General features: G+C 42.8%; 1 protein-coding gene and 1 pseudogene across 3 annotated transcripts in view; one reads left to right on the top strand and one right to left on the bottom strand.

Moving 5' to 3' along the window:
• The window catches only part of washc5 (WASH complex subunit 5), a 93,295-nt gene that overhangs the window by 73,191 nt on the left and 4,679 nt on the right, over window positions 1-15,425 (bottom strand). For all 3 annotated transcript variants that reach the window (XM_084704079.1, XM_084704071.1, XM_084704088.1), the window contains exons 3-7: window positions 3,804-3,949; window positions 2,520-2,604; window positions 2,123-2,223; window positions 1,762-1,954; window positions 1,340-1,492 (exon numbers count right to left, since the gene is read on the bottom strand). In XM_084704079.1, coding sequence (XP_084560205.1) covers window positions 1,340-1,492; window positions 1,762-1,954; window positions 2,123-2,223; window positions 2,520-2,604; window positions 3,804-3,949 — 678 coding nt within the window. The remainder of the gene's footprint in view (window positions 1-1,339; window positions 1,493-1,761; window positions 1,955-2,122; window positions 2,224-2,519; window positions 2,605-3,803; window positions 3,950-15,425) is intronic.
• LOC146300640 (uncharacterized) lies at window positions 4,484-5,281 on the top strand (annotated as a pseudogene).

The raw sequence follows: 15,425 nt of genomic DNA on the forward strand, positions 1-15,425 counted from the left end.
CCAACTGTTGTTACCTTCTCACCAAGCTGCTTGGTGATGGTCTTGTAGCCCATTCCAGACTTGTGTAGGACTACAATCCTGTCCCTGACATCCTTGGACAGCTCTTTGGTCTTGGCCATGGTAGAGAGTTTGGAATCTGATTGATTGATTGCATCCGTGGACAGGTGTCTTTTATACAGGTAACAAACTGAGATTAGGAGCACTCCCTTTAAAGAGTGTGCTCCTAATCTCAGCTCATTACCTGTATAAAAGACACCTGGGAGCCAGAAATCTTTCTGATTGAGAGGGGGTCAAATACATATTTCACTCATTAAAATGCAAATCAATTTATAAAATTTTGACATGCGTTTTTATGGATCGTTTTGTTGTTATTCTGTCTCTCACTGTCCAAATAAACCTATCATTAAAATGATAGACTGATCATTTCTCTGTCAGCGGGCAAACGTACAAAATCAGAGGATCAAATACATATGTATGTATGTGTGTATATATGCACGCGCGCGCACACGCACACACACACACACACACACACACGGGATGCACCAAATCCAAATTTTGGGGGTTCGAAACCGAATACCGAATCCTACTCCCACCCTCAGTCCATTAACACAGTAAACTCATTAATGGAGTAAACAACGTCCACAGCAGTGTATTTTTTATTTGTATTTTTTACTGTGAAAAAAGAAAAGAAAAGAATAGGCCTAGGCAACATTATGCCAGGAAGACAAGTGGGAAAAACTATTTTGACAATTACAATATGCCTATCTCAAGATCCAATCAATATAAAAAATATTAGCCGTTTAGATTTCTTGAATTTCTTTTGGATGTTTCATACGCAAATGTTTTAACAGCAGATATGTTGTGTATCGTTAAGGGTCCCTGCCACCACGAGACAAATCGGCATTGCAAATTGAACATGTATCTCGACTTGAATCGCCTTCTTTTGACTGAAAGTACTGCAAAACAACACTTTTTCTGGATACGAGTTGCATTTTCACTTCCTCTCAGCCTACTGCATTGAACGGTCCACCTACATAAACACCTTTCAGTAATCAACGGCGGCGTCATTATGTCGACCAGCATAGTGCGGGTAGTGCAAGCGTAGGGTTCGGGTTCAGTGGAAAAAAATACTAAGGTTCGGCCCGAAACCGAACCCTGTCAAAAAGCTCAATATTCATCCGAAACCGAATCTCGGATTCGGTGCATCCTTAACATATACATACATATACACACACAGGTTCATTCAGAAATGTAGACTGAAACCAGTGTTCAAATTGCAAAGGTTAGGGTTATTATAATTTCCACAGATTTTCATCCAGTATCACAGATTGTCTCTCACCCAGTTATCAGGGAAGTACTTGTCCACTATCTCTCTCATCTTAGCTTGCTGAGTGTGTAGTATGGAGGGAGTGAAGTACAGGCAGACATACAGCATGGCTGCCTGGTTAGCCAGTGCTGTGCTACGGTGCTCAGGCAGCGGGTATGCAGAAACCTAATTGGATACAAACATTCAATGAGCACTGTAAATTCCCATGGAAAACATTTCATTAATCTCTACATAATGCCTATAGTGAGATTTTTTAACTGTATTTAACATTTACCGTTTCAACTGTTAGCTGCTAAAGGTGCTGGGGTGATGCGTTAAGGCAGTACTACAATACTTGTCTCATTCTGCAAAATGCAAGAAATGCTTCGCAAATACTTTAGACAGACCCCTGCTGTAGTGAGTAGGCAGAATAATGTGCACATCTACAGTCTTGCCTGGTTGTAGATGTCATCTGAGCGAAGCCTCCCAATCACCATGCTGATAAACGTGGAGCTGATAGGGACTCTTTGGAAGTAGCCCTCGGGATAGTTGGCTGGCCGCTTGGCCGCAGGCTGGCTAGAGTAGCCTGTGCTGCGCAAGAGCTTACAGATGTCATCCAGGTTGGAGTCTGCAGAGGAACGAGCAGCACTGAAATGAGGAAATCAAATAGAACACGTTAACCGGTACTAAGAGGCACAATACAGTAAACCCAATAAACACTTATGTTCCAACACTACAAAGAGCTATTTAGGTGGTATGGCTAAACACAACTCATTCGATGTGAACACACGGCTATTAAGATCATCAGTCTCTCACCTGTATCTATAATAGGACACCAGCATCCTCTCCCTGACTTCACCTTCAATCTTCTGGTCAATGACCAGTAACATGACTCCATAGAGATACAGGGCCTCACACTAAACAGGATGAGATACAGTGGACAGTCAATCCCTCTTTGCCAAAGCGATAGGTGGCACAGGAAGATTGGCCAGTTGATACTATTTTTACTAAACAACATTTTAGGGTACATTTTATAAATAGAAATCTATGATCTGCACATTTTAGAGTGCAGTTTTTTTTGTTGCACTACCACATGATTAAATGGACAGAGTGGGGATGTGATCATAGATCAAAAGGTATTACTCCAAGTAGATTAGTAAATACAGACGCTGATAAGTACATAACTAAAATGCGCTAATCACAATTGTTTTACCAGAAGTTGTTTTCCATCTTCATTCATCAGCACAGTTTCCAGGGTCTGCTGGATGTAAACACCTTCGTGCAGATCGTCCAAGTACCTACAGAGATGACAGACTATGTTAGTAATGTCAGAGTCTAGTTTGTAGGCCTGGGGCTATATTCACAAAACATTTTATCTTACCACTTGAGAGTTCTCCTAAACAGCAGTAAAGGTTATTAGCTAAGAGTGTCCTCCTAAAACATATTCACAAAGCTGCTGAGACCAACTTTCACTAAGGAATGCAGAATCCTAAGATAAGACAAACGTTGGGGTTGACCTTGTTGCTATGAATGATGTCAACAAGCTTACTAAGCCCACAGTGATTGGCTAATAGGGGATGGATCGCTGTCAATGATTTCATCATAGAAAAATTGTAGAGCGAGGTATTATGTTCCGGTATGTAAAGTTTTTAAAATAAAAATGCTACAAATAAAGATATGCAATTATAGGTTGTGTCACGAATCCAACAAGTATATGTTTAGCCAATTGTCAGTCTCTTACATGTGCATCTCGTAAAGAAATAGTGAATATGCATAAAGGCCACTGTATGAATTGCCGATGTGGGTGGGGTGTGCAGAGAGAATATATTGTTTGATGCAATGTTATGTGTTCTACTGACGGATGGCTGAGATGATATACCTAGTCTGTCTGCGCTGCATTTTCCCTGTGGCCAAGTAGCATTGAGTTGTCAACCTTGATCTCCGGTGTTACTGGGTAATTTGACTGCAACCCTGATAACTCTATTACTATCATAATACCTTTTCAAAAGCTCATGATCATGACATTTTTCTAAAATGTTTACGTTCCAAGGTGGATTGCCAGCAACAGACATTTTAGGGTTGTTTGTGTTTTGGTCTTACTGATTTAGGAGTCCTCTTGACTACCCCTAACTTTTCACTGATTTAGGAGCTAGTTTTAACGCAAAATCGCTTTGTGAAATACTCTTACAGAAAATAATTAGGAGTCCTACAATTAGGACTGACATGCCCATTATTTTAAATAGTTTCTTCTAAATCGATAAGATGTTTTGTGAATATGGCACCTGGTCTGCTTTCTGAGAAGATGTATCAAGACACGGCCTGGCAAAGGACCGACAAGGCCTCTGTGGACCCGCAAGTTCACACACAACTGCAACTTTTGAATAGCTGTTTTAGAATGAATGTCTTCATTTATTAACAAAAGGGTATACCGTATAAGCTTTAGATCAGCGAATGCAAATTTCTGACAAAGAACATAGCTTTTGTTGTTTCCTTTTACCTGATTAGATCCACAATGTACTTGTGGACGCTTTCAAAAGCCAGGTAAAATCTTGAGAGTATCTCGATGTTGTTCTCACGGAATTCTTCATCCAGATCCTGAAGCTCTGGTTTGGCCTCCAGCTTACCCTCATAGTACTCAGGGCCCTATGGGAGAGGTGGAGTCATTACCCAGTTTACTAAACCTCTTTAACACGTTGCCTTTACATATTTCACTTTGGTTAAACAATGTATCAACAAATGAATTAGCATTTACCAAACTCACAGTGCATGGCCATCAACATTCACACATTAGGCATACAATGCATCCGGATACAGTGCATCCAGAAAGTATTCACAGCACTTCACTTTTTCCACATTTTGTTATGTTATGGCCATACTCAAATGGATTAAATTCATTGTTTCCCCCAAAACATTCTACAGACACTACCCCATAATGATAACTTGAACATTTAGCAAATCTTTTACAAATACAAACAATCTTACGTACATAAGTATTCACAGCCTTTGCCATGGCACAAAATTGAGCTCAGGTGCATCCTGTTTCCACTGATTATCCTTTAGATGTTTTTGCAACTTGGAGTAAACCTGTGGTACATTCAGTTGATTGGACATTATTTGGAAAGGCACACACCTGTCTATAAGGTCCCATAGTTGACATGTCAGAGCACAAACCAAGCCATGAAGTCCAAGGAATTGTCTGTAGACCTCCGAGACAGTATTGTATCGAGGCACAGATCTGGGGAAGGGTACAGAAAAATTTCTGCAGCATTGAAGGTCCCAATGAGCACAGTGGCCTCCATCCTCCATAAAAGGAAGAAGTTTGGAACCAGCAAGACTCTTCCTAGAGTTGGCCACCCAGCCAAATTGAGCAATAGGGGGAGAAAGGCCTTTGTCAGGGAGGTGACCAAAAACCCGATGGTCACTCTAACAGAGCTCCAGCATTGCTCTGTGAAGAGAAGATAACCTTCCCGAAGGACAACCATTTCTGCAGCACTCCGACAATCCGGCCTGTATTGTAGAGTAGCCAGACAGAAGCCACTCCTCAGTAAAAGGCAAATGACGGCCCACCTGGAGTTTTTCATAAAGGCATCTGAAGCACTCTCAAACCATGAGAAACTAAATTCTTTGGTCTGATGAATCAAAGATTGAACTCTTTGGCTTGAATGCCAAGTGTCTGGAGTAAACCAGGCACCGCTCAACCATTGGCCAATACCATCCCTACAGTGAAGGGTGGTGGCAGCATCATGCTGTGGGGATGTTTGATTCAGCATCAGGAACTGGGAGACCAGTCAGGATATAGGGAAAGATGAATGCAGCAATATACAGGCATCCTTGATGAAAATCTGCTCCATAGCACTCAGGACCTCAGACTGGGGCGAAGGTTTATCCTCCAATCCTAAGCACACTAAATCAAAATTGACTTCAATACTGATAGCAAGTGTAGTATCACAGTACTCAATACTGAAATTATACTAACGATTTAATTGAAATGGTCTTATTTTCAATTGAATATAGAAATGTAAGCATCAACAAGATGAAAGCTCTTGAAGAGCAAGGCATTAGTACTGTAAATTACAGTAGGTTACGCATTAGATGTGTTTCAGACTCTGAAAACGGCAACAAGTGAATAAGCGTAGGCGATATCAGACTATCGATTGCCTGGGTGAAAAAAAAAAAAACATTCTTAGAAAGCTTGTACTTGATTGCAAATGAACTAACATGCAACAATAAATGTACCTAATGCTGATGGAAAGTACTATAAGCTAACATGAGCAATGGTATAAATCACATACAGCTCAAGCTAGCAACAGGAGAAAACATCATGGTTTCGGGAAAACTGAATTATCCGAACACCGGCCACATGCAGGGCCAGGTTAAGGTCACCTGGGGCCCGGGGCAGAAGCCCCCCCCCCCCCCCCCCCCAAAAAAAGGTTTTTAAATATATATTATTATTATTATTATTACCATGATTTTTATCAATATATATTTAAAAAAGAGAGGGATTGGTAATTAAATTATGACAGACAAAAATATCAGTATGTGACACATTGTAATCAGTGGCGGCTGCTGGTCTTTCAAAGAGGGGAAGCTCATTTTCGGCCTACATCCTAAAAATATTTTATTTATTTGGCTAGTTCACCGACTTGTTCACCCCTACGACATGCCTAGCCTACTGAATGAATTAATGAATGAATGAATAAACAAAACAATATTAATCAAGCAGGAAATGTGAAAATTTGGTTAAACTGAAACAAGGAACGTGGTGTATAATTGTATGAAATCCTATGATGAAAATTGGTTAGCAATTTCGCCAAGCAAATACCAAGAAATAAGTTGCTGCTGTTTGTCTTTCAACTACAGTTGCAAAATCCGCGATGGGACTGAGCTGGAATAGTCTATAGTTCTTGCAAATTTAAATTAAGTTAACTGGTGATTTTCATTGTTTGTATTCTTCCCCCGCTAGCGGAATTGCACGTCTGTTGATTTTATAGCGATTGCTGCCCTTGCTCACGTTTGTATTTTAGGTGCATTATTATGCTTAAGTAGCCTAGTTTTAATGAATAAATAGTGGGTGTATTGTTATTATTTGCTACAGAATGCTTAGCCTATCAAGATCAAATGAAGCTAAATAAATTCTAGATAAATTCAGGGGTCAAAAATACTAAATCGCGAACTATTTTACGGATGAAGTTAAAGGTAAGTTCATGAGCACGTTTGTTGCAATACATTTAAAAATTTCAAATGTAATTTTTATTTATCCATATAGTTTGCTGATTTCTGGATGTTATTGTTCTGTCCTTGATGTTAACGTATATTTGATGAAACTAGGGCTGCAACGAACGATTATTTAAATAATCAATTAATCTGTTACACCTTTTTTCGATTAATTTATGAATCAGATTTTTTTTTAACCATTAATTTCCAACCCTTTATTCAAAAACAAAACTGACAGTGCAAATTCACAGTGCAGAAAATCTTCAGAATGTGCGCAAACAGGCACACAATTTTGAAAAAGTTATTAATATTAGCGTGGATTTAATGCTATTTTCAAAGATAAGCAATTTATTTGAGTTTTGTTTAAAACTTTATTGAAAATTGAAAGGTTGTGGAAGTAGGCCAGACTTTATTGAATAATAAACTTAAATAATGGTGTATATTTATGTTTTTTTTGACACAATTCTGAAAAAAAAGCTACTTTTTCCACTTGTTCATCACTTCCAGACTCGATTACTGCAATAGCATCCTTTACGGCTCACCATCCAAAATCTACAGTAAACTCCAGTACATCCAGAACTCCGCCGCACGTCTTCCCACTCACACCCGCTCCCGTGACCACATCACCCCCGTCCTCCAGAAGCTCCACTGGCTCCCCATCCCACAACGCATTCATTTTAAAGTCCTTCTTCTCACTCACAAAGCCCTTCACAACCAGGGCCCCCCTCTACCTCACCGACCTGCTTCACCACCACACTCTCTCCCGCTCCCTCCGTTCCTCTGATGCCAACCTCCTGTCCACCCCACTCAGGACCAAGCACCGAACCTGGGGTGACAGAGCTTTTTCCATCGCCGCTCCCTCCCTTTGGAACTCACTCCCCAAACCCATCAGAGACTGCACCAACCTGTCAACTTTTAAATAATTAGTTAAAAAGCACCTTTTTAGATCTGCTTTTAATGTGTAAAAATGCTGTGATTTATATTTTCACTGCATTTTGATATAGCCTATAAATAGTGAATATTAATATAAAAATAATAATGATTAATCGAAATTTTTTCGTTAATTCTCCCGACGATCGATTAAGACAATTTCATCGAATGCCCATCCCTAAGCAAGAGGGAGGTCTACGCCAGACTTAGATTGACTAATGCAGCCTAATGGACAACATGTTTTCGATCGTTTCAAACAGACTGGTATGAAGAAAAGATTGGCTATGTGGCTGTGCTAACATTCAGCGGCTGTAGGCTGCTTGTACCGTTTACTGCGTTTACTCTTTTGACATATTATCTTAACAATAAATTAGGTAATCTGGCTTTCATAACTCAGTGCCTAGCCTCTTACTGACATCACCGCACGTCACTGCGCCATGTGTTTCAGAACAAAGTTACTTAACGTCTCTCCAATGGCCTTTCCTCTACCTCCGCTCCGCGCTCAATTTAACCTTTTTTTATACTCAAACATCTCCGCGACTTATTGAGAGGCATAAAAATCGCGACACAGAGAATCGATAATGAAATTAGTTTCCAACGCTTTTAATAATCGATTCGTTGTTGCTGACATTTGTTAGCGAATATTAGCTAATGTTACCTAGAGCAATTTATGGTTGCAGACTTTGATGGTTTCTTTTTGTGATTTTCCTTAAGGTACACATCAGTGTCTTTAAAAAAAAAAGAACACAACGCAGGTGACAAAATGCACGGTGTGCTGTACCGACCATCATTGTCCCCCAACCGTTGTGGTTGTGCCTAACCTTAACTTTGACATCAGCTATGACTCCTGGCCTTAAACTAATCCTAACCTCAACCGTCGTTGTGACGCCTAAACTCAACCGGGCCTCCCAGGCTGCAACCGTAGAATGGATTTTTAGTTTGTAGTCTAGCAAAAAAAAATAAAACATGTACACCAAAGTAGGAAGGAGAAATAGCGGACCAGACAAGCTTTATTTTGAAAAGTAGAAGCATGAGACGGGAGGGCATGAGGCGGGAGGCTGCAACCATACATTCTTTCCCCGGTGGGCCGACGGGGTTGGGATGGTCCAAAATATCGGCCCATTTATCACTAACAGGCCTTCCCTCTGACATCGCTAGCATCTTCTACTATTCCGCAGGGCCAGCCCAAGCCTTTATGGGGCCTTAAGCAGAATTGATTTGGGGGGCCCTCAGCATCGCCAATTATTATTATTTGTTCTTAATTACTGTATTTATTAGATTAATCTTCGATTTATTACACATTGTTCATTTTTGTTGCCCCGTTTATTCGAGGGTGGCGTTTATTTGAGGGAGACATTTAATCTAAGAAATATGGTATTCTTGGCTGTCTACGCTAGCATGCTAACGTGTTAGTTTGCTACATTAAATGTTCGTAAAGATAGTTTTAACAGTACGGTCTTCTAAATCACCGATAAAGCAACAATCAAATGCTGCTCCTACCGTATTTCTGGGGCGGCGTTTATAACACAATGTTCATTTTTGGTGCAGCATTTAATCGAGGGCAGCGTTTAACCGAAGAAACACGGTACATTAAACTGAAATTTCATGTGCTCTTGGGGGCCCTCTGGTGGCCACGGGGGCCCTAAGCAGCCGCTTTGTTCGCTTATGCCTTGGGCCGGCCCTGCTATTCCGTATTACACAGCTTGAGAAAGTATTTTGCTCCGAGAACTTTAGTCGGCTCCAATCTCTGACTGAGATTTATACTCCTCGCGATCTGTATTCACACTCATGGTGCCTATTTTTCAAAAATGTTATTAAGTGTCTTCTGAAATGTGTTCTTACGGACTTCAGAATTTTAACGCAAGAAATAAAACAGATTATGTAATTTCTTTGTAATCCTCCAAAATAATGTTAAGTGTATGGGTATTTTTCCAAGTAGGCCAATGACTGGTCGATACGTACGATGCATTGAGTGGGCAACGCGCCGTGTATTGAGTGGGCCGCGCGCCGTTTACTGAGTGGGCCGGTCTGACAGTATAACTCCCGGGCCACTTTTTCCCCAGTCCGCCCGGTCCGTGTACGTGAGTTTTTTGCAAAAACGGATTTTGACGTGTTATTTTGTTTTCTCGTTTTAAAACAACTAAACATAAAACAATTTTATATTTGGATTTTTCTCACGTGGGTGGAGGTAAGTGTGAAATGCCTGTCATTGGCCGAACGTGTCGTCAGCACTACCTGTTCCTTCAAAGTAAAAGTTTCCCCCATCTAACTCGATTAGCCTAATATGGGTTATCTATCAATTACATTTTAGGGTATTCACGTTTATAAACTTGCCAATTAATCTTTAATGACTTGGGAGTTCGCCCTTCCAACTTCATTCAATGCATCTAATTTTGTAGATATTGGGAGTTCGCCCTTCCAACTTCATTCAATGCATCTAATTTTGTAGATATCAGCCTACTGATATCTACAGGCTAAATAAACTAATGTCAAAATGCTGTAGGCTTAGTCGTGTTTTTCCATTTATATTTGTAATAGTAATATTATAAGATCACATCAATCAATGTTATTGGCCCCTTAGTGTGGTGGTGTTGCTGTAAATTGTTAGCTAACTGAGTGCTTATAGATTCAACATTCTATTGAACTTCTTTCACACAACTGTAAAAATATATATATACATCATGGCAATTCTAAATGTGCAGAGGAAAATTGAATGTGCAACTGAAATGCAGGGATAGCAGCATGTGAGGTTCTTATGCACTGATGATCCTGTGCACCCTGCTCAGACACAGTTTATGCATGCCGCTAGGCGCTTGACCTAGAGGCGGCAGGAGGAGGAGCATGCACCCCTACTCGTCAATGGATCGGAAGTGGAGAAGGTCAGCTGCTTCAAGTTCCTCGGGTTGAACATCAGCAACGACCTCACCTGGTCTGTTCACACGGACAAGGTGGTCAAAGCGGCCCGTAAGCGCCTCTTCTTCCTGAGGAGACTGAAGAAGTTTGGTATGGACTCAGTCATCCTCACTAACTTTTACAGATGCACTATCGAGAGCATTCTGACTGGTTGTATTACAGTGTGGTATGGGAGCTGCACAGACAGGGACCGCAAGGCCCTACGAAGTGTGGTCCGTTCTGCTGAGTTCATCATCGGCAGGAAGCTCCCAGCCCTACAGGACACCTACCACACACGTTGCCTAAGGAAAGCTGGCAGGATTCTAAGAGACTGTTCCCACCCGTCCTTCAGTCTTTTTACCCTGTTGCCTTCTGGCAGGCGTTACCGCAGCATCCGGTCGCGCATACGCAGACTGGACAACAGTTTCTACCCGAGGGCCATCAGGCTTCTGAATGGACACTGATATGGACATCGATTTACTGCACACTAGTCACTTATACTCTGTCACTTTCAGCTACTGGTTGCACTATCAGTAACATTGCACTACTGTACCTCACTGTACCTCGCCCACCAGGCTCCTGTATGGTCATTGACTTAGTCACTAATCTGCAAATTTGCACTATTGTACTGTACTCCACTTAGGTTAAAATAGGTTATAGGGTTGAAACAGGTTTTATGTGCATTTAGGGTTAGTATAGTCGATTATTTATTGCTATCTGTATATTTAGGAAGTTTCACTTATTTAAGCTCAGCATAGATGTAAATTATGTTACGTGTACTTATGTTATGCCAGGTGCTTGTGTTGTCTTGTCTTAAGAATTTCAGTGCCCAGTCTAACCTTGTGTTGTTCTGTGTACCTGACAAATAAAATACTTGAACTTGACCTCCCTGTAGTCTGTCACTAACACAGAGTTTCATGCATTCAAATTTCCCCCCAGTCATCTACACACCATACTCCACTAATTGAATGGTTACTTTTAAGTGTAAAAAATAAGTTGCACTATTAATAATACAAAAACTGTGTCAAGTTGCATGGGTAGTTTTGATGGAGAGCAATCTTCAAGACATGCCACACATCTTTCCTTGGATATAGGTTGGGGCTCTCACTGGGTCACTGAAGGATATTGACCTTTTTCTTCCTTAGACTAGTGGTCACCAATCCTGTTGCAGGAGAGCTCTCTTTGTGTATAGGTTTCACTCCACACGACCTTAGCTGCCGTTAGTGAGTGGTTGCACAACTAACTAGCACACACATGGTGTACTTAGGCCTGTCGCGATAGTCAATATATTGACTTATCGCACGGTATATGGAAATGAGTGCAATCATTCTTGGTGCCGCGATATATTGCAACTGATCATTTTTATAATAAAAACCAATTATTATTGTAATTTTTTTTTTTTTTACATAAGAACAAATGTCACCAAAATGTTAGTCGATCCCGCTGCCTCAGTCATCTTGTTCTGCTTTCTGTGTCGAAAGCATAGGCGGAACTAGCGTCTCCACACACACTGAGTGGACACCGACAGGTGAAGAGAAGGCTCACTGTGTTATAAAGTGTTCTGTTTCGTGACATCTACAGCTAGTTAGGAAGAACAAGTAAAAATGGACTTGGTTTCAAAGCCGCAATCTTCAGCTCCGGTGTGGGAACATTTTGTCTTTAAGCCTAATGAGTTGACATGATGGCGCCGACGAAGGCAGCCACGGTAGCTAGGTGCGCTCTGTTTTGTCTTGTTTTGTCTTATAATTCAGTGTTCTGCCAAGATTTCCGGGGTTCTCTAACAAGAGAAGAACTTCTCTCGGTGCACTGGTGCGACTCCGTCGGCGTGGGGCACGTACAGCGTTACCGGGGATATTTCTCTCCAACGTGCGTTCACTGAGCAACAAACTGGATGAACTTCAGCTACTGATGTGGAAAAACAGAGACTTTCATTCATCTTCCGTTTTATGCTTTACGGAGACATGGCTGAGTGAACTGATCCCAGACTCTGCGCTACAGCTAGTAGGTTTCAAACTGCTGAGAGCGGATCGTGACCCTGTGCTCTCTGGCAAAACGAAAGGTGGTGGTATTTGTTTTTACATTAACAGTGGCTGGTGTGAAGATGTGACAGTGATTCTGCAGCACTGTTCTCCTGATCTGGAATCATTTTTTTTTTACAGTAAACCTTTTTACTCGCCATGTGAGTTTGCTTCATTCATACTGGTTGGCGTCTACATGCCCCCTCAGGCTAGCGCCAACGAGGCTCAACGTGTGCTCGCTAACCAGATATTGTGCGTGGAGCATGAAAATCTGGATTCCTTGGTTATTGTGCTAGGCGACTTTAACAAAGGCAATCTCACTCAAGAACTCCCCAAATACAGACAACTCATCAAATGCCCTACCAGAGAAGGGAACACTTTGGATCACTGCTACTCTACAATCAGTAAAGCATACCATGCGGTTCCCCGAGCAGCACTGGGTCACTCAGACCACGCCATTGGTTCACCTGATTCCTGCATACAGGCAGAAGCTTAAGCGCTGCAAGCCTGCTGTGAGGACATCGAAACAGTGGACCAGTGAGGCTATGGAGGAATTGCGGCCGTGTTTGGACTCTACTGACTGGGATATGTTCATGACTGCCTCCAATAGTCTGGATGAGCTCACAGAGGTTGTGACATCATACATCAGCTTCTGTGAGGACTGCTGTATACCAACACGCACCAGGGTGAGCTACAACAACGACAAACCCTGGTTTACAGCTAAACTCAGAAGGCTGAGGCTGGACAAAGAGGCCGCGTTTAGGAGTGGGGACAGGGACAGTTTCAAGGAGTCGAAGAACAGGTTTAGCAAGGCGGTGAGAGAGGCTAAACGACTGTACTCAGAGAGGCTGAAGCGCCAGTTCTCTGCTAACGACTCTGCTTCTGTCTGGAGTGGGCTCAGGCAGATCACCAACTTCAAGCCCAGAGCCCCCCACTCCACTAACGACTCTCGTCTGGCCAACGACCTGAACAAGTTCTACTGTCGTTTTGAAAGACAATTGGACAGTCCTGTACAACTCCTTTCCACCCGTGAGGCCTCCCCCCTCCCCCCCTCTACAGTGACGACCCTCTCCATTCAGGAGAGAGAAGTGAACAAACTGTTCAAGAGACAGAACCCCCGCAAAGCAGCTGGGCCGGACTGTCTCTCCAGCCACCCTCAAGGACTGTGCTGACCAGCTGTCTCCGGTGTTTACCTACATCTTCAACACCTCCCTGGAGACATGCCATGTGCCAGCCTGTCCCAAGTCCTCCACCATCATCCCTGTGCCCAAAAAGCCCATGCCAACTGGACATAATGACTACAGACCCGTCGCCCTGACCTCTGTGGTAATGAAGTCTTTTGAGCGCCTGGTGCTGGCACACCTTAAAGCCACCCCCTGCAGTTTGCCTACAGAGCCAACAGGTCTGTGGACGATGCAGTTAATATGGCCCTCCACTTCACCCTACAGCACCTGGACTCCCCAGCATCCTACGCCAGGATCCTGTTTGTGGACTTCAGCTCTGCCTTTAATACCATCATCCCCGCTCTGCTTCAGGACAAGCTCTCCAAGCTGAACGTACCTGATTCCACCTGCAGGTGGATCACAGACTTCCTGTCTGACAGGAAGCAGTGCGTTAAGCTGGGAACACAAGTGTCTGATTCCCGGTCCATCAGCACTGGATCTCCCCAGGGCTGCGTCCTTTCTCCTCTATTCTTCTCCCTGTACACCAACAGCTGCACCTCCAGTCATCCGTCCGTCAAACTCCTGAAGTTTGCGGACAACCCCACCCTCATTGGGCTCATCTCTGGTGGAGACGAGTCTGATTATAGGTGGGAAGCAGACAACTTGGTGACCTGGTGCAGCCAGAACAACCTAGAGCTCAATGCTCTCAAGACAGTGGAGATGGTTGTGGACTTCAGGAAGAACACAGCCCCACTCACCCCCATCACCCTGTGTGAATCCCCAGTAAACACTGTGGAGTCCTTCCGCTTTCCGGGCACTATCCTCTCCCAGGACCTCAAGTGGGAACTGAACATTAGCTCCCTCACCAAGAAAGCACGACAGAGGATGTACTTCCTGTGGCAGCTGAAGAAATTCAACCTGCCAAAGACAATGATGGTGCACTTCTACACAGCCATCATTGAGTCCATCCTCACCTCCTCCATCACCACCTGGTACGCTGCTGCCACTGCCAAGGACAAGAGCAGGCTGCAGCGTATCATCCGCACTGCAGAGAAGGTGATTGGCTGCAATCTGCCTTCCCTCGAGGACCTGCACACCTCGAGGACCGTGAGACGGGCGAAGAAGATTGTGGCTGACTCCTCCCACCCTGTACATTCCTGTTTCAGTCCCTCCCCTCTGGCAGAAGGCTGCGGTCCATCAGGACCAAAACCTCACGCCATACAAACAGTTTCTTCCCTTCCGCTGTTGGCCTCCTCAACAAGACCAAAGCTTACACTGACTGAATGTCCTTAAAAACGTTTTGCACTACACTCAACTCCTGTAATATTTGTATTTTATATTGTATATTGGCAACTTATATTCTACTTTATTGTATATTTTATTTTAATTGTATTCCACTTAGTACTGCTAGTTTATGTATCCTTAGTATAGTTAGACCACATATTTAAATTTAAGATTCCTATATGTTTACTGTATGCACCTTCCTGCCAAAGCAAATTCCTTGTCTGTGCAAACTTTCATGGCGAATAAATCCCATTCTGATTCTGATGAGATGAGAGACAATTAACGTGAACGAGCCAGTATGTCGACTTTGTTTAAAAACAGTGGAAAAGTAAAGAGGCAACTAACCTAACATCTCACCTAGCAATATATAACTATGCCACCCAGTTTTTCAACCTGTGCAAAACAGCTGGAGCTGGAAAGGGGTCTTCCATACAATTCTGTTACAGATGCCTTTTCCCGATACTAGTGCAAATGTAAACGTGACAGCGCGAAACTCGGGCGCACACTCACGGAATGCGTAACTCGCTATATAGCCAACGAGATGCAGCCATTAAACATGGTGCAAAAACCAACATTTACAAATATGCTGCAAACTTTTGCCAAACACAGGGCTTCCAA

Source organism: Hypomesus nipponensis, chromosome 2 (genome assembly GCF_054491055.1).
Source record: "Hypomesus nipponensis isolate SF chromosome 2, ASM5449105v1, whole genome shotgun sequence".
Taxonomy (NCBI): domain Eukaryota; kingdom Metazoa; phylum Chordata; class Actinopteri; order Osmeriformes; family Osmeridae; genus Hypomesus; species Hypomesus nipponensis.